At 43.0% G+C, this 22,835-nt stretch overlaps 1 protein-coding gene and 1 long non-coding RNA gene across 3 annotated transcripts in view; one reads left to right on the top strand and one right to left on the bottom strand.

Annotated features, from left to right (window-relative positions):
* LOC130295402 (uncharacterized) overlaps positions 1-13,152 on the bottom strand; it is a 29,634-nt gene extending 16,482 nt beyond the window's left edge. The window contains exons 1-2 of one of the 2 annotated variants that reach the window (XR_008848817.1): positions 13,083-13,152; positions 9,840-9,899 (exon numbers count right to left, since the gene is read on the bottom strand). This is a non-coding gene — a long non-coding RNA (uncharacterized LOC130295402). The remainder of the gene's footprint in view (positions 1-9,839; positions 9,900-13,082) is intronic. The other variant, XR_008848816.1, reaches the window with a different exon arrangement.
* A 7,534-nt stretch (positions 13,153-20,686) lies between these two features.
* DIO3 (iodothyronine deiodinase 3) lies at positions 20,687-21,963 on the top strand. Its single transcript, XM_056545813.1, has one exon. The coding sequence runs from the start codon at positions 20,901-20,903 to the stop codon at positions 21,705-21,707; it is 807 nt and encodes a 268-aa protein (XP_056401788.1). The 5' UTR covers positions 20,687-20,900; the 3' UTR covers positions 21,708-21,963.
* The last annotated feature ends 872 nt before the right edge of the window (positions 21,964-22,835 follow it).

Below are 22,835 nucleotides of genomic sequence, written 5' to 3'. Positions count from 1 at the left end.
CTGTCACTGTATAGAACTCTATTATACTGTCACTATATATAACTCTATTATACTATCACTGTATATAACTCTATTATACTGCCACTGTATACAACTCTATTATACTATCACTGTATATAACTCTATTATACTATCACTGTATATAACTCTATTATACTGTCACTGTGGATGACTATTATACTGTCACTGTATATAACTCTATTATACTGTCACTGTATAGAACTCTATTATACTGTCACTATATATAACTCTATTATACTATCACTGTATATAACTCTATTATACTATCACTGTATATAACTCTATTATACTATCACTGTATACAACTCTATTATACTATCACTGTATATAACTCTATTATACTATCACTGTATATAACTCTATTATACTGTCACTGTGGATGACTATTATACTGTCACTGTATACAACTCTATTATACAGTCACTGTATATAACTCTATTATACTATTCACTGTATATAACTCTATTATACTGTCACTGTGGATGACTATTATAATATCACTGCGGATGAGTCTATTATACTGCCACTGTATATAACTCTATTATACTGTCACTGTATATAACTCTTTTATACTGTCACTATATATAACTCTATTATACTGTCACTGTATATAACTATTATACTGTCACTATATATAACTCTATTATACTGTCACTGTATATAACTTTATTATACTGTCACTATATATAACTCTATTATACTGTCACTATATATAACTCTATTATACTGTCACTATACATAATTCTATTATACTGTCACTGTATACAACTCTATTATACTGTCACTGTATATAACTCTATTATACTGTCACTGTATAGAACTCTATTATACTGTCACTATATATAACTCTATTATACTGTCACTATATATATAACTCTATTATACTGTCACTATATATAACTCTATTATACTGCCACTGTATATAACTCTATTATACTGTCACTGTATATAACTCTATTATACTATCACTGTATATAACTCTATTATACTGTCACTGTATATAACTCTATTATACTGTCACTGTATATAACTCTATTATACTGTCACTGTATATAACTCTATTATACTGTCACTGTATATAACTATTATACTGTCACTGTATATGACTATTATACTGTCACTGTATATAACTCTATTAGACTGTCACCGTATATAACTCTATTATACTGTCACCGTATATAACTCTATTATACTATCACCGTATATAACTCTATTATACTATCACTGTATATAACTCTATTATACTGTCACTGTATATAACTCTATTATACTGTCACTGTATATAACTATTATACTGTCACTATATATATAACTCTATTATACTGTCACTATATATATAACTCTATTATACTGTCACTATATATAACTCTATTATACTGCCACTGTATATACCTCTATTATACTGTCACTGTATATAACTCTATTATACTATCACTGTATATAACTCTATTATACTGTCACTGTATATAACTCTATTATACTGTCACTGTATATAACTCTATTATACTGTCACTGTGGATGACTCTATTATACTGTCACTGTATATAACTTTATTATATTGTCACTGTATATAACTCTATTATACTATCACTGTATATAACTATTATACTTTCACTGTATATGACTCTATTATACTGTCACTGTATATAACTCTATTAGACTGTCACCGTATATAACTCTATTATACTGTCACCGTATATAACTCTATTATACTATCACCGTATATAACTCTATTATACTATCACTGTATATAACTCTATTATACTGTCACTGTATATAACTCTATTATACTGTCACTGTGGATGACTCTATTATACTGTCACTGTATATAACTCTATTATACTGTCACTGTATATTACTCTATTATACTGTCACTGTATATAACTCTACTATACTGTCACTGTATATAACTCTATTATACTGTCACTGTATATAACTCTATTATACTGTCACTGTATATAACTATTATACTGTCACTGTATATAACTCTATTATACTGTCACTGTATATAACTATTATACTGTCACTGTATATAACTATTATACTGTCACTGTATATAACTATTATACTGTCACTGTATATAACTCTATTATACTGTCACTGTATATAACTCTATTATACTGTCACTGTATATTACTCTATTATACTGTCACTGTATATAACTCTATTATACTGTCACTGTATATAACTCTATTATACTGTCACTGTATATAACTCTATTATACTGTCACTGTATATAACTATTATACTGTCACTGTATATAACTCTATTATACTGTCACTGTATATAACTCTATTATACCGTCACTGTGGATGACTCTATTATACTGTCACTATATATAACTTTATTATACTGTCACTGTATATAACTCTATTATACTGTCACTGTATATAACTATTATACTGTCACTGTATATAACTATTATACTGTCACTGTATATAACTATTATACTGTCACTGTATATAACTCTATTATACTGTCACTGTATATAACTCTATTATACTGTCACTGTGGATGACTATTATAATATCACTGTATATAACTCTATTATACTGTCACTATATATAACTTTATTATACTGTCACTGTATATAACTTTATTATACTGTCACTGTATATAACTCTATTATACTGTCACTGTAAAAATTTTTCATTAAAACTACAACTCCCAGCAGCCCCTGGAATCCCCTCCCCTGGGACGGAGACCCTATATAAGGGGCTGGCTGGACCTCATCTCCCTCTTTCTTTCTGCTCATGGCAGCTGGTTAAGTATATCATTGCTCTCTGATATTTCTCTGTTTTGTGCCAGGTCTGCGGGCATTAGGGGACCCCCATTCAGTGTCCCTGTTTTCCCGTCTGTCCTGGTTCAGTTCATTTTCATATAATATATGTATTGTATATATATTTAGTTTCTCTTATATTTTATATATATGTTTTATATATTCTTGGTATTTTCTTATTGTTCTGTACTTTTCTTCTTCCTTAATTCTTATTTTGCTTACTGCGCCTCGTTTCACGGCGTTTCCTTCCCCCTTTTACTCTTTGCTCTCTCTTTCTAGCGCTGAGGTAAATTTCCCTATTCCTCAGGCGCCATTTTACCTGATTGTTCGCGCCGTCTTCCTTGGCTTCCTCCCGCCACTCGCATCCTTTTCGCGGGCTCGGCGGCGGGGAGGCGTGTCTCAGTGACGCATTCTTGCGACGCGCCTCCTGTTTCTGTTATGCGCCCAATCAGAGGAGCTTACAGACGTAGTCTCGCGAGACTACGGCTGTAAACCCTGTTTGCTGAGATCCTCCTCCTCTCACCGGCGCCAGTGTTGAGCGAGCGGTGAAAGGAGCGACAGCAGCTTAGTTATTGTCCGGTTTGCAGGTTAGCTATTAGGTGTTATCACCCTTGACTACTCCTTAGAAGGGTCCAGTGGGATATATTAGGTACACTATACTTGTGTATCTTCCCTCTTAGCATCTGCTCTGCGGCACTAGGTTAACCCTTTATAGTGACTGATTATCAGTCAGGCTACTTGTATCCAGTAGTGTATTATACATAGATTGTAAAATGACTGGAGAAACTTCCACACAGGTGGATGAGACCGTGGACATTGAAGCTTCACAGATAATGTCTGCTTCACAAATCCAAGCATTAATTTCTAAGTCCATCCAAGCAGCTCTAGCTGCCCATGTACGTTCTGACCCCTCTGTACCCTCTGCCTCTAATGAGATTTTAAACAGGGGTAAGGTAACTCATAAAAGGAAGCACATGAACGTACATTCCGGCTCCCTGGCAGGGGAAGTTTATAATATGTCCCAGGCAGAACCCGACCCGGTCTGCCGCACCCCGCATCGAAAAGTTCACTCTCGACCCTTGGGCCCCAAGGAGAACTACAAAGGGCTGAAGTCCGCCAGGCGGACCAAACCAGACTCGTTCAATACGTCTAATGACGAATCCTCGAGCGAATCCGGCGAGTCTGACGTGGCTCAGGCCACAGACTCTGAGGAGGAGGATGCGGGGATTCAGGAGGAGTATTCTGATACCGCACCAGATATGCCCAGCGAGGCAATCCTAGATGCTCAGGGTCAACCCCTGTTTAATCCCGATGAAATCACACACCCGCGCTCAGGGGACTGGGCTCCGTTGCCACACGTGGCACAATACATTGAACACTGGATTAGGCGACCTTTAGACCGCACTAACCGTAACAAACTAAGGGCGGAATGCCCTAGACCATGTGTGACCAAGAAAGTGGCCACTACCCCAGAAATAGACCCGGTCCTCCTTAAATACTTGACCCGGGCGGGGAAATATTCAAAGAAGGGGATCGGATCTTTCAAACTAATCCAAGATCGCATACTAGATATGCTGGGACTGCTTACCAAAATTTTAAATTTATCTGAACAAACAGCCGCTGCTGCCCAGCCAGTGGATCTCACACAATTGAGGGGTTGGGCCCAGCGTGCGATTTGCATGCTGGGCAGTGCCAACACGGCGTGTTCAGTTGAACGTCGCCGTTCTATACTGATGAAACTAGAACCCCAGCTCAGCCACTTAGCTGAAAATGAACCCGGCCCTTCCGCTGACGGTCTCCTCTTTGGAGAAGACCTAATTAAAAACATTAATAAAGTGGTCAGTTTGTTCTCCAGCCTGGATAAGGCGCAGACGTCATTAAAGAAAGCGGGCCAACCAACCAAGATTTTTGGCAAGGCCGGTAGAGGCAGACTGTCACTGTATATAACTATTATACTGTCACTGTATACAACTCTATTATACTATCACTGTATATAACTCTATTATACTGTCACTGTATATAACTCTATTATACTGTCACTGTATACAACTCTATTATACTGTCACTGTATATAACTCTATTATACTATCACTGTATATAACTCTATTATACTGTCACTGTATATAACTCTATTATACTGTCACTGTATATAACTCTATTATACTGTCACTGTATATACAGTAACTATTATACTATCACTGTATACAACTCTATTATACTGTCACTGTATACAACTCTATTATACTATCACTGTATATAACTCTATTATACTGTCACTGTATATAACTCTATTATACTGTCACTGTATACAACTCTATTATACTGTCACTGTATATAACTCTATTATACTATCTCTGTATATAACTCTATTATACTGTCACTGTATATAACTCTATTATACTGTCACTGTATATAACTCTATTATACTGTCACTGTATATACAGTAACTATTATACTATCACTGTATACAACTCTATTATACTATCACTGTATATAACTCTATTATAATGTCACTGTATATAACTCTATTATACTATCACTGTATATAACTCTATTATACTGCCACTGTATATAACTCTATTATGCTGTCACTGTATATAACTCTATTATGCTGTCACTGTATATAACTCTATTATACTGTCACTGTATGTTGCTCTATTATACTGTCACTGTATACAACTCTATTATACTGTCACTGTATATACGGTAACTATTATACTGTCACTGTATATAACTCTATTATACTTTCACTGTATATAACTCTATTATACTGTCACTGTATATGACTCTATTATAATGTCACTGTGGGTGACTCTATTATACTGTCACTGTATATAACTCTATTATACTGTCACTGTATATAACTCTATTATACTGTCACTGTATATAACTCTATTATACTGTCACTGTATATAACTCTATTATACTATCACTGTATATAACTCTATTATACTGTCACTGTATATGACTCTATTATAATGTCACTGTGGATGACTCAATTATACTGTCACTGTATATTGCTCTATTATACTGTCACTGTATACAACTCTATTATACTGTCACTGTATATACGGTAACTATTATACTGTCACTGTATATAACTCTATTATACTGTCACTGTATATAACTCTATTATACTGTCACTGTATATAACTCTATTATACTGTCACTGTATATAACTCTATTATACTGGGACTGTGGATGACTCTGTTATACTGTCACATGGTCCACAATAACTTTCTGACTGGTTCAAGCTACAGGGACCATTAATAATCCCCATCAGGACTGTCCATTGGTCACATGAATACTTTTATGTACCCCAACTACATGAATAACCAATCGTTCCATCCTCTGTCCATGGTGCTGACCGGATAACACCAGGAGTCATCTAGATAAGAGAGACCCCTGATATCTCTGATGGGGCTAAAGGCCTCTTTTTGTGGGTTACCTATCTGGCGAATATGCATTTGTAGGAATGGGTGTTCCTAGTTTTTGGCCCATGTAAAGGGACCAAGAAAATGCTTGTTCGTCAGCTGATGGCTTCTTTGGTGCAGCCAATAAAATCATTGTTATCGTCCGGCTATCGCTCTATGTAAATGGGGACGTGTCGTACGACTATGATGAATTTTAAAGGCGACACCAATGATCCAGTAACTGTTTGTGCAACTCAGTGACTGCCCGTCCCGTCTAATGGACCCTAAAGGGGTTATCGGGCCAATAACACATCTGCACTATCCAAAAGATAAGGTCCTATCTGACTGCTGGATCAATCTCCAGAACAGGGTCCAAGTCTTACCTCTGGCTGAGGCAGGACACTAGTACGTCTCAGAAGGTGGGAGCCGTGTTCTGCCTCAACCAGTGATTAGCCGCACGGGCGTCACTGCCGAGACCAGTTTACCTTGGAAGGTGGGGACAATAGACAGACCCTATTTTGGAGAACACGGGGGCTCCCGGCGGTCAGACCCGCTGTGATCATATACTATTCTTCGGGATAGGGGATAAGTGCTATTAGTCAGATCACCCCTTTAACATAGATAAAAGTGCAACACATCAACACTTACTAAGTCAAGTAGATGGTCCTAAATGTTATATAAATATATATATATATATATATATATATATGCAGTGGTCCCTCAACATACGATGGTAATCCGTTCCAAATGGACCATCGTTAGTTGAAACCATCGTATGTTGAGGGATCCGTGCAATGTAAAGTATAGGACAGTGGTCTACAACCTGCGGACCTCCAGATGTTGCAAAACTACAACACCCAGCATGCCCAGACAGCCAACGGCTGTCCGGGCATGCTGGGAGTTGTAGTTTTGCAACATCTGGAGGTCCGCAGGTTGAAGACCATTGGTATTGGAGGTTATACTCACGTGTCCCCGCCACTCCGGACCGTCACCGCTTGTCACCGCTGCCCTGGATGTCGCCGTCCATCGCTGTCACTGCATCCCCAGGGTGTCCCCGACGCTCCGGCAAGGCTTCTGCTTCCCCGGCATCCTCGCTCTCACGTCACCGCCATCACTTCGCTACGCACGCCGCTCCTATTGGATGACGGGACAGCGTGTGCAGCGACATGATGACAATGATGGAGAGCGCCAACGATGCACGGGATCCCGAAGATGACGCGCCGTAGCCCCCCGGTAAGTGATCGTCAGCGGACCACACGGGGCACCGTAAACGGCTATCCGGTGGCAGCTGAAACAGTCTGCGCTGCCGGATAGCCGTTTATGCGATGGCCCCGACATACAAAAGCATTGTATGTTGACGCTGCCTTCAACATGCGATGGTCTCTGAGAGTAATCGTATGCTGAAATGATCGTATGTCGGGGCCATCGTGGGTCGGGGGGGGGGGTCACTGTATATATATAAAAATCCAAGAAAAGCAGCACAACTAAATAAAATACTTGCAAGTAAATGGTGAACGCTGAATAAAGGGCCTTGGTGAAGGGTCCAATTTGTAGTATAAATCCAGACTCCAGCAGCACACAGACTGGGAGAATAAAGTGGATATTTATTTAATCACCAGTTTACACAGAAGCAACGTTTCCGCGGCCTCTCGGCGCCATTCTCATGCTCAAATGCATGACTGAAAGGTGCAGTCTTAAAAGGGGTTATCCAGGAAAAAAGTTATATATATATATATATATATATATATATATATATATATATATATATATATATCAACTGGCTCCAGAAAGTTAAACAGATTTGTAAATTACTTCTATTAAAAAATCTTCATCCTTTCAGTACTTATGAGCTGCTGAAGTTGAGTTGTTCTTTTCTTTCTAAGTGCTCTCTGATGACAATTGTCTCGGGAACCGCCCAGTTTAGAAGCAAATCCCCATAGCAAACCTCTTCCACTCTGTGCAGTTCCCGAGAGAAGAAGAGATGTCAGCAGAGAGCACTGTTGCCAAACAGAAAACAACGACTCAACTTCAGCAGCTGATAATTATTGAAAGGATTAAGATTTTTTAATAGAAGTAACTTACAAATCTGTTTAACTTTCTGGAGCGAGTTGATATATAAAAAAAAAAATTTTTTTTCCTGGAATACCCCTTTTAAATGTGTACACACAAATTGAGTAATTACATAATTAATTGACAGTGTAAATTGCAAAAGCATAAATATACAAACAGTGTTTAACTAAAAGCATTATAACTGCAGTGATCAGTGTTTGTTCATATGGTGCAGATTCCAATACAGTGGTCCCTCAACATGCGATGGTAATCCGTTCCAAATGGACCATCGTTTGTTGAAACCATCGTATGTTGAGGGATCCGTGCAATGTAAAGTATAGGACAGTGGTCTTCAACCTGCGGACCTCCAGATGTTGCAAAACTACAACACCCAGCATGCCCGGACAGCCGTTGGCTGTCCGGGCATGCTGGGGGTTGTAGTTTTGCAACATCTGGAGGTCTGCAGGTTGAAGACCACTGTTAGAGGAAGTTGTACTCACCTGTCCCTGCCGCTTCGGACCGTCACTGCTGCCCGGTATGTCGCTGTCCATCGCTATCGCCACATCCCCGAGGTGTCCCCGACGCTCCGGCAAGGCCTCTGCTTTCCTGGCATCCGCGCGCTCCGTCGCCGCCATCACGTCGCTACGCATGCCGCTCCTATTGGATGACGGGACGGCGTGCGCAGCGACGTGATGACGACGATGGAGAGCGCCGACGATGCAGGGGATCCCGAAGAGGACGCGCCGGAGCCCCGAGGACAGGTAAGTGATCGTCAGCGGACCACACACGGCACCGTAAACGGCTATCCGGTGGCAGCTGAAGCAGTCTGCGCTGCCGGATAGCCGTTTATACGATGGCCCCGACATACAAAAGCATCGTATGTTGATGCTGCCTCTGAGAGACCATCATATGTTGAAATTATCGTATGTCGGGGCCATCGTAGGTCGAGGGGTCACTGTATTCTAGTGCCGTTCATCCCTGTGTATTCCACAGTGACAAGTGATTCATAATATTCATCTAGATGCGCTTGAAAATTTCCTAAATACACAGATTGTATAAATTAGACGCACTTACCCAACAGAACCTGCTGTTTTCCCGTGTTCCACGGTACAGAGCGTGTGTGATTTCCCAGCGTGCAGCTGTGAGAGACTCCACCAATCCTGTGCGGGTCTCTCGGCCAAAGACCGGCCAATCAGTAAAGTGCGACCAGCGTGACGCCATGCGCATCAGGAGAATATAGAAGTCGCCATCTTTGTTGTTGGCAAAGTTGCCCATGTTTCAAATAGAGAATTATCAGCGGTCCCGTGTTCATTTTGGCAAGGGAATGAGCAGATAGAGCTGGCATTGCTCAAGTAGATGCTGTTTGACAGGTTTATGGGGCTTACTTGCATGTGTCTGATGAATTAACAGCAGTCACTACAAATAACAGCAGTCACTACAAATAACAGCAGTCACTACAAATAACAGCAGTCACTACAAATAACAGCAGTCAATACAAATAACAGCAGTCACTACAAGCGGGGACTCATGGAGCCGCATCTACCAAAGGCAGGCGCTGCTCCATATATGCCAATCACCTACTGCAACAGCGATCCGTGATTTCTGCACCCATTGAACAATTTGGACCCATCTGATAACTAAAGCAAAAATATAGAAGTAAAGAATGGCCCATATATATCTGTTCTATGGAATATACAAATGAGCTCAGCTTCTTTATGTACAGTGTAAGGGTGCGTTCCTACACGGCGTATTTGCTGCGTATTTGGTGCTGCGTATTTTCCTACCCATTGACTTCAACAGAGAAAATAAAATACGCAGCAGCAAATACGCTGTGTGGGAATGTACCTTTACACAGCGGTTCTGTTGGTGGCTGATACAACGTAGATTCAACAATATCTGCAATAAACAGAAAAAAAACACGTGTCAGTTCAGTTAATATAAAAGCACAAAAAAGCAATATAAGGCTGGGTTCACATTACGTTTTCCATACTGTTTTCAATCAGTTTTTCTAAAGAAAACCGTATGGCTTAAAAAACAAAACGGATGGAACAATATGGGAAAAAGTAAACCGTATACTGTTTTTAAAAGTGCATACAGTTCTGTCAGTTTTTATTAACAAAAAAACAAAAAAACATAAATTTTGTCCATTTTTAATGGGAGGGTAATTTAAGATGCAAATACGGTATGGAACCGTATACATGTGCGTTTCCTATTGACGTCCATGTTAAAAAAAAAAGAGACGATCTGTTGAAGTTCCTGAAGGGAAAGAAACAGCTGTCATCGGTTAACGCACTAGTGTTCGGCATCCCGGTGTGGCGTGGAGCCACTTTACCTGCATGTCCCAGCAATAAACACGAAGTTACTACAACGTGGTGAGTTGCCTGTACTTTCTTCTTGATTGTTTGGAGTTAAAAAAAAAAAGCGTATGCGGTTGCAGTACGGTTTTTAAACTGGAATCAAAACTGTGGTTGACCAGGTTTTTTTCTCCGGTTTAAAAACCGTACTGCAACAGCATATGTTTTTTTTTTACATTGACGTCAATGGGAAACGCACATGTATACAGTTCCGTACGGGAAGCCGTATACGTTTTTTACTTTGCACATGCGCATTTGCATCCTAAAGTCCCCACCCAACACCCCTCCCATTAAAATTGAAGAAAATTATCAAAAACTTATGTTTTTTTTTTATAAAAACTGAAGGAACTGTATGCACTTTCAAAAACAGTATACGGTTTAAAAAGCATATGGTTTACTTTTTCCCATACTGTTCCATCCATTTTCTTTTTTTTTCTTTTTTTTGCCATACGGTTTTCTTTAGAAAAACTGATTGAAAACAGTATGGCAAAAACGTGGTGTGAACCCAGCCTAAGACCAGAAGGTCTCATAGTGTTCAACCTGAAGATCCACATTAGTTCTCTTTTTTTAAGTAATGTGATGCGATTCCCCCCCCCCCCCCCCCCTCTTTTGAGAGGCGGGATATGATCAAGTATCATAAATTTTAAGTTTTTTTCTTTGTGATTAGAAACCGGTAGGTCCAATCTTTTTTTTTCTGATAGTGTAGCGATGTTTTTAAATCCAAACTCGTTTCGCCCACATATAATTTCCTACAGGGAAACCACAAGATGTATATCACGAAATCTGAATTACAGGTGAGATAAAACCTGATGTCACATGCATGTTTGGTTTGGGGATGCACAAATTTGGAACACTTCACCATATACTCACAATTCAGGCAACAACGGCATGAAAAAGACCCCTTGGTTTGTATGGTGAGGTATTTTTGTCGTGATTTTGGTCGGATTGAGACATCAGTTTTAACTAATTTATCCTTCAAATTATGGGCCCTACGAAATGACATTAGGGGGAGATCCCCAAACTCTTCGATTTGATTGTAACTATCTCGGACCAGATACCAATGCTTGCGTATGATGGCAGAAATTTCCTGTGAAAAGTCATTGTAGGTGGTAATAAAAGGAATGCGATTGTTAGTTTTAATCGATGTAGTCAAATTAGTGCTGCCATTGTCTAGTCTTGGTCGTTTTTGGTGTCTGAAGTTCCAGACTTTATTCTTGACAGCAAGACGTCTCAGAAAAAAAATGGATCTTATTCAGGCGCAGCTACAGTGGAAGACAGATGACGATATCCGTAGATTTACTTCATAAGGTTTATTTAAAAGCACAACAGCAAACACATTTCTTGCCCGCAAAGGGCACTTCCTCAGGATGCACTTTGCCTGAGGAAGTGGCCTTTGCGGGCAAGAAACGCGTTTGCTGTTGTGCTTTTAAATAAACCTTATGAAGTAAATCTACGGATATCGTCATCTGTCTTCCACTGTAGCTGCGCCTGAATAAGATCCATTTTTTTTCTGAGACGTCTTGCTGCCATTTCTAGCCGGTGAGCGAGGACCTGACCGGAGGATCAAGGCTGCATACAGATTCCATTTTATCTACATGCAATATGGTGTTGTGCCCTCAGCGCAACATCTTCTGGTAAGTGTAAATCTTGACATTTTTGCCAAAAACTTTTTAAAGTACCGCACTAGCGGCGCGTGTGTCTTTTTTCTCCTTGACTTTATTCTTGGACTCCTCAGGGAGTTTAGTGGGATAGCGTCTGATAGAAAAATTGTAGTCATTTTGTCAAGTGTATGTGTGTGTGTGTATATATATATATATATATATATATATAGCAGCAAAGAAGATAGTCCGGCACAGAACTGTAGTATGCAGGTAAAAACTCAGAACTTTATTTCAGCATAACGCAGTACACAGAAGCCTGACGCGTTTCGCACCGGAGTGCTTAGTCGTAGGACCTACGACTAAGCACTCCGGTGCGAAACGCATCAGGCTTCTGTGTACTGCGTTATGCTGAAATAAAGTTCTGAGTTTTTACCTGCATACTACAGTTCTGTGCCGGACTATCTTCTTTGCTGCTAAATGTGTGAGCCGGAGGCGGTACCGGCGTGTCCGCAGCACGGACTTAGGAGCAGCTGCGGGTGTGGTGAGCGGCAATCCATTGTTGTGCATATATATATATATATATATATATATATATATATATATATATACACACACACACACACACACACACACACACTATTGGGGGAGATTTATCAAAACCTGTGCAGAGGAAAACTTGCCCAGTTGCCCATAGCAACCAATAAGCTTGCTGCTTTCATTTTTATGAAGGCCTGTGAAAAATGAAAGAAGCGATCTGATTGGTTGCTATGGGCAATTGGGCAAGTTTTCCTCTGCACAGGTTTTGATAAATCTCCCCCTATATCTTTATATACTGTATATATCACTATCTATGTGTGCTACTTACAATTCTTGGCTGCTTTCTAGTGCTGCCCATTACAACACAGTGGGGGAGATTTATCAAAACCTGTGCAGAGGAAGAGTGGTGCAGTTGCCCATAGCAACCAATCAGATTGCTTCTTTCATTTTCCACAGGCCTCTAAAGAGGCCTGTGGAAAATGAAAGAAGCAATCTGATTGGTTGCTATGGGCAACTGCACCACTCTTCCTCTGCACAGGTTTTGATAAATCTCCCCCAGTGACACTATCAAAGACGCACTGTCTGTTGGGGATTTGGGTGGACCAAAATTGCACAGGTGCCAATACAGATCCCTAACCCCTCCTCCATGCTGTACACTGTAGCTCTGCTTTTTCAGAAGATACTTCTTATTACAGTAAGGTCAGAAGAATATAACCTACAATCAACTTAACCCCCCAGAAGATTATTCAATGGGATAATAGAAAACATTTTTTATAGGTTGTACATCTCGGCAAAACATTAACCTTTCTAAGGCTGGGTTCACACCACGTTTTTCAAATACGGTTACCGTATACGGTTTTCCGCTAAAAAACGTATGGCAAAAACCGTATACAACCGTATGACTCCAAATTAAAACGTATACGGTTTTTCCCCGTACGGTTCTATCCGTTTGCCTCAGTTTTTGCCAACGGTTTTGCCATTTTGTTGGAATTCGTTTTCCAGCAATTTAATAAAGTTACTATTGTTCTATTGAAATTCCAATCTGCGCATGTGTCAACTCCAAAAACGGATTAGAAAAACCGCGTGCTACCGTATTCTGAAACTCTGTGTACGGTTCTCATAGACAACAATGTTAAAAGAACCGCATACGGTTCGCATACGGTTTTAAAACCGGAGGCAAAAAACGTGGTCGACAGCGTTTTTGCCTACGGTTGAAAAATCGGCAAAACCGTATTTGAGGCAAAACGGATGCAACCGTACACAACATTTGGAATACGGTTTACAATGTATTCTCTATGCATACGGTTTCGGATACGGTCACATACGATTTTTTGCGGAAAACCGTATACGGTTACCGTATTTGAAAAACGTGGTGTGAACCCAGCCTAAGGGTGTTTTCACACCACGATTTTGCTGTACGGTTTTGGAATACGGTCTCGTTTTCAAAACCGTATTCAACCGTACAGCAAACCGCGTGCATTGAGTTAACATTATAAACCGTATACCCAATTATGTATACTGTTACATACGTTTTGCCTGTTATGCATTTTTTGTTTTTCATTTTTTTTTTCCCGGCTCCAAACCGTGGTCGACCACGTTTTTTTTGTCAGGGTCCAAAACTGTATAGTAACCGTACACATTTTTTTAATTTTTTTTTAACATAGCAGTCTATGAGAACCGTACATGTCTACGGTTCAGTACTGTTTTTTGAATCCGTTTTAGACTTTTGCACATGCGCAGATTTCAAAATAAAATTTCAAAATTACATTTCAACAGAACAACTATAACTGAAACTGTAGAGCAAAATCGTGGTGTGAAAGCACCTTAATATGAAATATTTAGCTCTTTTTATAGAAATTATGGCTTATAAAAAATAAAATAAAAAATTAAAACAATCCACTAGGGGTGCCCATACCATTCAGAGCATAATCCTGTCAGCCTGCAGCATCATCTTTGTCCCAGGCCGGGACAAAGTCCAGGAAGTGAGGGCAGGACTAGAACTCCTCTGTTCTCCCTCCTGTCCTATCAGACTCGGTGAAAACAGAGAGGAGGGGGGTTAGAGAGCAGCCTGCAGTGATTGGATGAAGAGACGCAGCCCAGCACAGCAGACTCAGGGAGGAAGCGAATGCATTGTGAGTGAGGGCGGGCTCAGTGCTTGCCTCGAGCATGCCCCTTTATGAGCAGTGGATGTCAGAATGAGTGAGCAGCAGAACAGAGGGATTTGTTAGCCGAATATAGTAGCTGGACACATAAAGAAAAGACGTAAGGAATCTGCATGACCTTGTGAGTAACGTATAGAAATATAATTGTCAAATCATATCATAGTCTTCTGAGCGTTCACGCTAAATACTCATGTGCGGTGCCTGTCCTCTCTTTCCTTGGGTCAATGAACCCTGCACATAGGGCAATGGCCGCCATCCGGCAAGTGACCGGAGATTTCCCAGTGGGCAGGGTGGAAAAACTGACTGTGCCGCAAGGAAAGGAGAGGACATGAAAGTAAGAAACTATGAGGAGACTGGAGCATAGGGAATGGACACAGAGGGTTGAAGCTGCATTTTCACTCAAAGGGTTAATTCCGCTGTTGCAAAACTACAACTCCCAGCATGCCCGGACAGCCAAAGGCTGTCCGGGCATGCTGGGAGTTTGTAGTTTTGCAACAGCTGAAGGCGCCCTGGCTGGGAAACACTGGGTTAAAGTGTCTGTGTCACAGAGAAATGTAAGAAAAATCAAGTTATAGAGGATAAAGAGGAAACGCGTTTCAAATAAATGAAGTTTGGTATGTTGGCCATTTGTTCTGCTTATTGAAGCGACTCTCTTCATGCCTTTTGGATTGGCTGTGCCCTGGATTGTGAAGGTCTCTCTCTCTGGCCTGGTCCTGGTCCATTTGAAGTCTCATAGAAGAAGAAAGTAGAAGCGCAGGGGTTGTGCACTTCACTCCCTGGCTCACTGCAATTTCTGTCCAGTTCCATTGAGCAGGCTCCAATATAAGTCTATGGAGCCAACTGGGTGAAGATTGCAGTGAGCCGGGGAGTGAAGCGCAGAGCCACACACTTCTCCCCACTTATTTTAATGATCAGTGGTGGGCTGCACTCCCAGACCCAGACAGATCAAAACTTTTGATACGTCTCTGTGGCACATCAATAGTTTCCCGGGAGCGTTCCCCAGCATGGCAGGAGACCAGTCCTCTTATTCTCAACATCTGTGCCCGCTTGTATACGGTTATCCCACCTTTGATTGACAGCAGGCATGGAGGCAGTAAATAGGAGGAGTTGGGCTGGAAACTTTGGACTCTTCCCCAAATCCCACCCTGTAATATGTCGGAGGAGAAAAAAGGTAGACAGATGTGGTGCTAATAGTGCCGGTTATCCGTGGATAACGGATGGTAGGTAGATAAGTAGATATGAGCCTGCTCACCTTTGTTGGTTGCGCAACGTAATGTCAGGCGCAAAGCTGATAGAAAGCCTTAAAGGAGTAGTCCAGTGGTGAACCCAGTGGTGAACAACTTATCCCCTATCCGACAGCCCGCGGGAAGGGGGCGTGTCGACCTCCGCACGAAGCGGCGACTGACACGCCCCCTCAATACAACTCTATGGCAGAGCCGAAGCGCTGCCTTCGGCAATCTCCGGCTCTGCCATAGAGATGTATTGAGGGGGCGTGTCGGCCGCCGCTTCGTGCGGAGGTCGACACCCGCTATCTGGCCGGAGAGCCTGGCCCCCGTACAGAGAGATCGCAGGGGGCCCCAGCGGTCAGACCCCCCGCAATCTCAAACTTATGCCCTATCCTTAGGATAGGGGATAAGTTTTTCACCACTGGACTACCCCTTTAAGCAGGTATCTTTTCTGTAGGTGCGCCGGAAGCAGCTGGCCGTCGGTCCCATCCAAGACGGTTGGTGCGATCCTGTAGCATGTGTGGGTGGTAGGATTCCTGGCAAGGGTCTCCTATCCTTCCCTTGGGTAACAATTTCGGCGCTGCAGCGCTTCACCGGCGGGGTGAAATTAGCAATCGGAGATAGTGCAGAGGGTGGTGATAACTTTTTATTGTATAGTCATAAAAAGAATCAATATCGGATGGACAACGCGTTTCGGAGGGGCTCCCTCCTTCGTCAGGTCCGAAATGCGTTGTCCATCCGATATTGATTCTTTTTCTGACTATACAATAAGAAGTTATCACCACCCTCTGCACTATCTCTGATTGCTAATTTCACCCCGCCGGTGAAGCGCTGCAGCGCCGAAATTGTTACCCAAGGGAAGGATAGGAGACCCTGGCCGGGAATCCTACCACCCACACACGCTACAGGACCAAACCCCATCCTGGACACTTGAGCCTCATTTACATTTTAACAAAAAGGATTTGGCTAGGTTCATATCACGATTTGTGCCTTCCGAGGTTACGGATATGACCTATCCGGGCTTTGTCTGGCACGGGCCACTATTCATTTTAATGGCCTAAGCGTAGTTAGTCAGTGACTACATCCGGGTCAATTTCCGACCTATCCGAACTTTGTCTGGGACTGAAAAGCGCTGGAAGCCAAAACTAGTATATACTTGGAAAGTGACCAGAGCGTAGTCACTAGCTGACTACACTTGAGCTATTAAAATGAATGATGCGCGTCATCGTGACAGCTTCCCGATGTATCTCTACCTCAGAGGCACAAATTGTGATTTAACCTAGTTTTATATTGCACTGCTTTACTGTAGTGTTTCCTAACCAGGGTGCCCCCAGCTGTTGCAAAACTACAACTCCCAGCATGCCCGGACAGCCTTCGGCTGCTGGGAGTTGTAGTTTTGCAACAGCTGGAGGCAGCCTGCTTGGTAAACAACGCTCTACTGACATATACACAGTGCAGTAAAAAGTGAAGATAATAGGGGGCTGCTGCATCGCAAATTTTTGAGCGGATTTTCTGCTTTCAAATATTCCGCAGTGTGGACGTACCCCTAGGCTCGGTTCAGATTGAGGAATCTCAGGCCTGAAATATTCCAGATGGAGATTCTGAGGGCGCCCGATACTGACCGAATCAGTCAGCACTAGGACCGCGCGGACATCGCCGCCCCTATAGACCAAAATCACTATTTCGGTTGTAGAAATATAGCAGCTGAAGCTCCTCTGCCTAAATTCCGTAGTGTGCGCTGTGCAGTGGAATCCTATTGACAGCAATGGGATTCTGCTGCATTGAAATTTCCAATCGTAATTTCTAAGCCAAATTACATTCAGAAATTCCTCGGTGTGAATTCAGACAGCAGAATAAGTTCCATCCTGACATTCCGTGGCCGGCAAGCACCGACTGAAAGGATTAAGATTTTTTAATAGAAGTAATTTACAAATCTGTTTAACTTTCTGGAGCCAGTTGATATAAAAAAAAAAGTTTTTATCCCTTTCATTTATTTTTTTACTTTATCCATTTCTGACACAGATCAATTTATCAGGGTTATGTATGGATACAATGAAGGAAGATTTCATTATTAGGTAGAGTAACTTCAGAAGCTCATAAGTACTGAAAGGATTATGATTTTTTTATAGAAGTAATTTAAAAATCTGTTTAACTTTCTGAAGCCAGTTGATATAAATAAAAAATAAAAAAAAAACTTTTTTCCTGGAATACCCCTTTAATGTTCTGTAGAGATGAGCGAACTTACAGTAAATTCGATTTGTCACGAACTTCTCGGCTCGGCAGTTGATGCCTTTTCCTGCATAAATTAGTTCAGCTTTCCGGTGCTCCGGTGGGCTGGAAAAGGTGGATACAGTCCTAGGAGACTCTTTCCTAGGAATGTATCCACCTTTTCCAGCCCACCGGAGCACCTGAAAGCTGAACTAATTTACACAGGGAAAGTCATCAACTGCCGAGCCGAGAAGTTCGTGACGAATCGAATTTACTGTAAGTTCGCTCATCTCTAATGTTCTGTATAGAGAAAATAAATCCCGACTTCTGGGTGGGGTGGAGGAGAAGCACTGAGACACTTCTGTGCTGAGTAACTGAGGGCTCCGAGAAGATCAGACAACAGCTACCTCTAGTGGTCAGCCGCGGAACTGGAGCTGAGTTTTTCCAATCTTCGCAACAGGTTGCATCTGACAGTTCGCAGAGCTCTCTCTCTCTCTGTGTGCTCAGTAACAGCAGGGTCTGGATCACCTGCAGATAACCCCGGCTGATACGAACCCCTTATCGACTCCTCCTCTGCAACAACATATTATTGGCTTCCCAAGGGACCCACACAAGGTCAGGAGATAAAACATGGGGCTTGGGCAGAAGGATTTTTTTTTACTAACATGCAATATGTAGCAAATAGAAGCAGAGAACTATTGGTCCTTTGCAATGTTTAATAGGAAGTTACATTGTATTAATGGGCATTATAAAAAAAAAACTCCAAGCTGGTGACCTGACCCGACTACAGCACTGCACCCCCCAAATCTGCTATGAAGCTGGGGAGTAAGGAAACCTCTCTATGCATTGGAGCTGGGAAAGAAGTAGATTCAGGTCACTTTAAGGTAGAGTAGTAGTGCTACATCTAAGCCAGTGTTTCCCAATCAGGGTGCCTCCAGCTGTTGCAAAACTACAACTCCCAGCATGCCCGGACAGCCTTCGGCTGTCCGGGCATGCTGGGAGTTGTAGTTTTGCAACAGCTGGAGCACCCTGGTTGGTAAACTTGGTTTTAAGCCATGCTGGGGTTTGTAGTATCACTGCAGCTGGTGCAGGTTGGCACAGACTGGCAGTCCAGGCTGCTGGGAGTTGTAGTTTTGCAACAGCTGGGGGCACCCTGGTTGGGAAACTTGGTTCTGAGCCATGCTGGGGTTTGTAGTATCACTGCAGCTGGTGCAGGTTGGCACAGACTGGCAGTCCAGGCTAATGGGAGTTGTAGTTTTGCAACAGCTGGAGGCACCCTGGTTGGGAAACTTGGTTCTGAGCCATGCTGGGGTTTGTAGTATCACTGCAGCTGGTGCAGGTTGGCACAGATTGGCAGAGGGAGGGGGGTATGAACCAGTTCTTGGCTAGAAGGATTAATGTATGTGAGGTTTAGCCATTGAGGGTGATGGTTTTTTTTTTAGAAGCAACTTAGATGCATTTGGCTTATGCGCACAGAAGAAAATGTTGCATTAGGATTTATGGGTGGAGAGGGGCAGATAGGGGTGCTGCTGGGTGGGCATTGGGATAGCCTGCTGGGTGGGCATTGGGATAGCCTGTTTGTGGGCATTGGGATAGCCTGTTTGGTGGTCATTGGGATAGCCTGCTGGGTGGGCATTGGGATAGCCTGCTGGGTGGGCATTGGGATAGCCTGTTTGGTGGTCATTGGGATAGCCTGCTTGGGGGGCACTTTATAATCTAAGCCATGCTGGGGCTTGTAGTATCACTGCAGCTGTTCCAGGTTGGCACAGACTGGCAGAGGAGGGGGGGGGGGGGGGAAGGAATAAGCCCAGTTCTTGGCTACAAGGGTTAATGTTACTGAGGTTTAACCATTGAGGTAGTTTTTTTTTTTTTATAGAAGCAACTTGGATGCATTTGCAGAAAAAGTTGCAGGGGGTCTATGGGTGGAGAGGGGCAGATGGGGGTGCTGCTGGGTGGGGATGGGGGTGCTGCTGGGTGGGCATTGGGATAGCCTTCTAGGTGGTCATTGGGATAGCCTGCTTGGGGAGCAACTTGGTAATCTAATCCATGCTGGGGCTTGTAGTATCACTACAGCTGGTGCAGGTTGGCACAGACTGGCAGACGAGGGGGTATAAGCCCAGATCTTGGCTACAAGGGTTAATGTTAGTAAAGAGGGAGTTTTATTTTTTTTATTTTTTAGAAGCAACTTGGATGCATTTACAGAAAAAGTTGCAGGGGGTCTATGGGTGGAGAGGGGCAGATGGGTGGGCATTGGGATAGCCTGATTGGGGGGGCAGTGCACAGGGCTCCTGGTACCCAGCCTGTCCTCCCTGGGGGCATCCTGTGCAGCCTGGCAGTCATCGCTTTATAGGTCATTGGAGTGGAGGGTAGGTAATCCCCAGGCTCAAGTACAGAGAGGCGGTTCTGTCCGGAGGTGGAGTCATCTTTTTCATTTAAATCTGTGGCTATAAAATGGGGAAAAAGAGAAGAGGGATCTCAGAAGAGCCTGGGAGCCCCTGAGGTGGTGGTGGTCCTTGGAGCAGCTGCAGCCACTTGGGGGTGGTTGTCACCATGCTGCACAGCCCTGGTGCCCAGCACACCTGCAAACTTCTCAAACAGGTGGCTGCCTGCTGCCTGCTGCTGCCTCGCTTCCTGCTCACAGCCCTCATGCTGTGGCTTCTGGATTTCCAATGCATCAGAAGGAGGGTCTTCATGACTGTGAAGGAGGAGAACCCTGGGAGAGATGACCCCCCTCTGTGCGTCTCGGACTCCAACCGCATGTGCACTGTGGAGTCCCTGAAGGCTGTGTGGCATGGCCAAAAACTAGACTACTTCAAGTCTGCCCACCTGGGCTGCTCTGCCCCCAACACTGAGGTGGTGATGCTGGAGGGGCAGAGGCTGAGCAGGATCCTGGACTTCTCCCAAGGACACAGACCCCTGGTTGTCAATTTTGGCAGCTGCACCTGACCCCCCTTCATGGCTCGCCTGCAGGCGTATCACAGGCTGGCATCCCAGCACATTGACATTGCAGATTTTCTGCTGGTGTATATAGAGGAAGCCCATCCTTCAGACGGCTGGGTGAGCACTGATGCCTCCTATCAGATCCCAAAGCACCAGAGCCTCCAGGACAGGCTGAGGGCTGCCCAGCTGATGCTCCAAGGTGTGCCAGGCTGCAGGGTGGTGGTCGACACCATGACCAATGCTTCCAATGCAGCCTATGGTGCCTATTTCGAGAGACTCTACATCATCCTGGATGGCAAGGTGGTCTACCAGGGGGCAAGAGGACCAGAGGGCTACAAGATCTCTGAACTGAGGAACTGGCTGGACCAATATCAGAACCACCTGAAGAACAAGGGCACCCTGGTCATACAGATCTAAAGTGGCATCACTAAGTATTCTCTTCTCTCTCTCTCTCTCTCTCCCAGTACTGTAACACAAGGCAGTATTATCACTACCCACCATGTGTGCCAAGTGTGCCAAGTGTACCAAGTGAACCAAGCTCCAGGATCTGAGGGGTTAACCCAAGACCACCCATGGTGAAGCTGCAGATATAAGCTACAATGAGGATGATGATGACTATGATGTATGTTCTTTTTTTTCTATTGCAGTGTTTCCCAATCAGGGTGCCTCCAGCTGTTGCAAAACTACAACTCCCAGCATGCCCGGACAGCCTTCGGCTGTCCGGGCATGCTGGGAGTTGTAGTTTTGCAACAGCTGGAGGCGCCCTGATTGGGAAACACTGTTGTGTTGTATGTGTGAATGTGCACTGTGTGTGTGTGTGGGGGGAAGCAACAGGTGTCACTGCTCAGGGGAACTACAAGTCCAATCATTGCTGGGACTTGTAGTTCCCTCCATGCATTCCCGACCACCCCCCCCACACACACAGTGGGTGTCTGTAGTGTTTGCATGTGTACAGGGTTGCTGTACAGGGCTGAATCCGATCGGGCGATTTAATAAGTGAAGATCGGTTTTTAAATGGTTCTGCCGACCAGGAAATCGCGTCTGATGTCAATAAACGCCGCCGGGGATTCAGCATTAGGTGATCGAGTGAAAAAAACAAACAAACAAAAACAAACAAAAAAAAAAAAAATAATAATAATAATATTGCTTTTATTTATGTGACCTTTTTGTAACTTTTATATAAAGGATTTTTTTACGATTTATGAAAAAAAAATGAGATGATATAAATAAAGTTTAAAGTATAAAAACAAAGTAACCATTTTTGGAAGATCGCTGGTGATTTTGTTATTTTTTATGGAGGGGTTATTCCTAGAGGCGGCCTGCAGGGGGCGCGCTAAGTGACAGCAGACGGTGAGGTCAATGGGCGCTGGATGTGGGGTCTGCAGCGCTGCCAGAGGAGACTGGTTGGTGGGGGGGGGGGGGGGGGGTTTGGTTACTACTGAGGGGGGGAAGGTGGAAAGAAAACGCATCTGGGGATAGAGATGTGTAAAGCAAGGACTGAATAGGAGCCTACAAATGGCTGGTTCTTGTACAGATGTCACAGTC

This window comes from Hyla sarda, chromosome 11 (assembly GCF_029499605.1).
Source record: "Hyla sarda isolate aHylSar1 chromosome 11, aHylSar1.hap1, whole genome shotgun sequence".
In the NCBI taxonomy this organism is placed as follows: domain Eukaryota; kingdom Metazoa; phylum Chordata; class Amphibia; order Anura; family Hylidae; genus Hyla; species Hyla sarda.
Note: the sequence above shows the minus strand (reverse complement) of the source record. Positions and strands in the feature narration are given on the sequence as shown.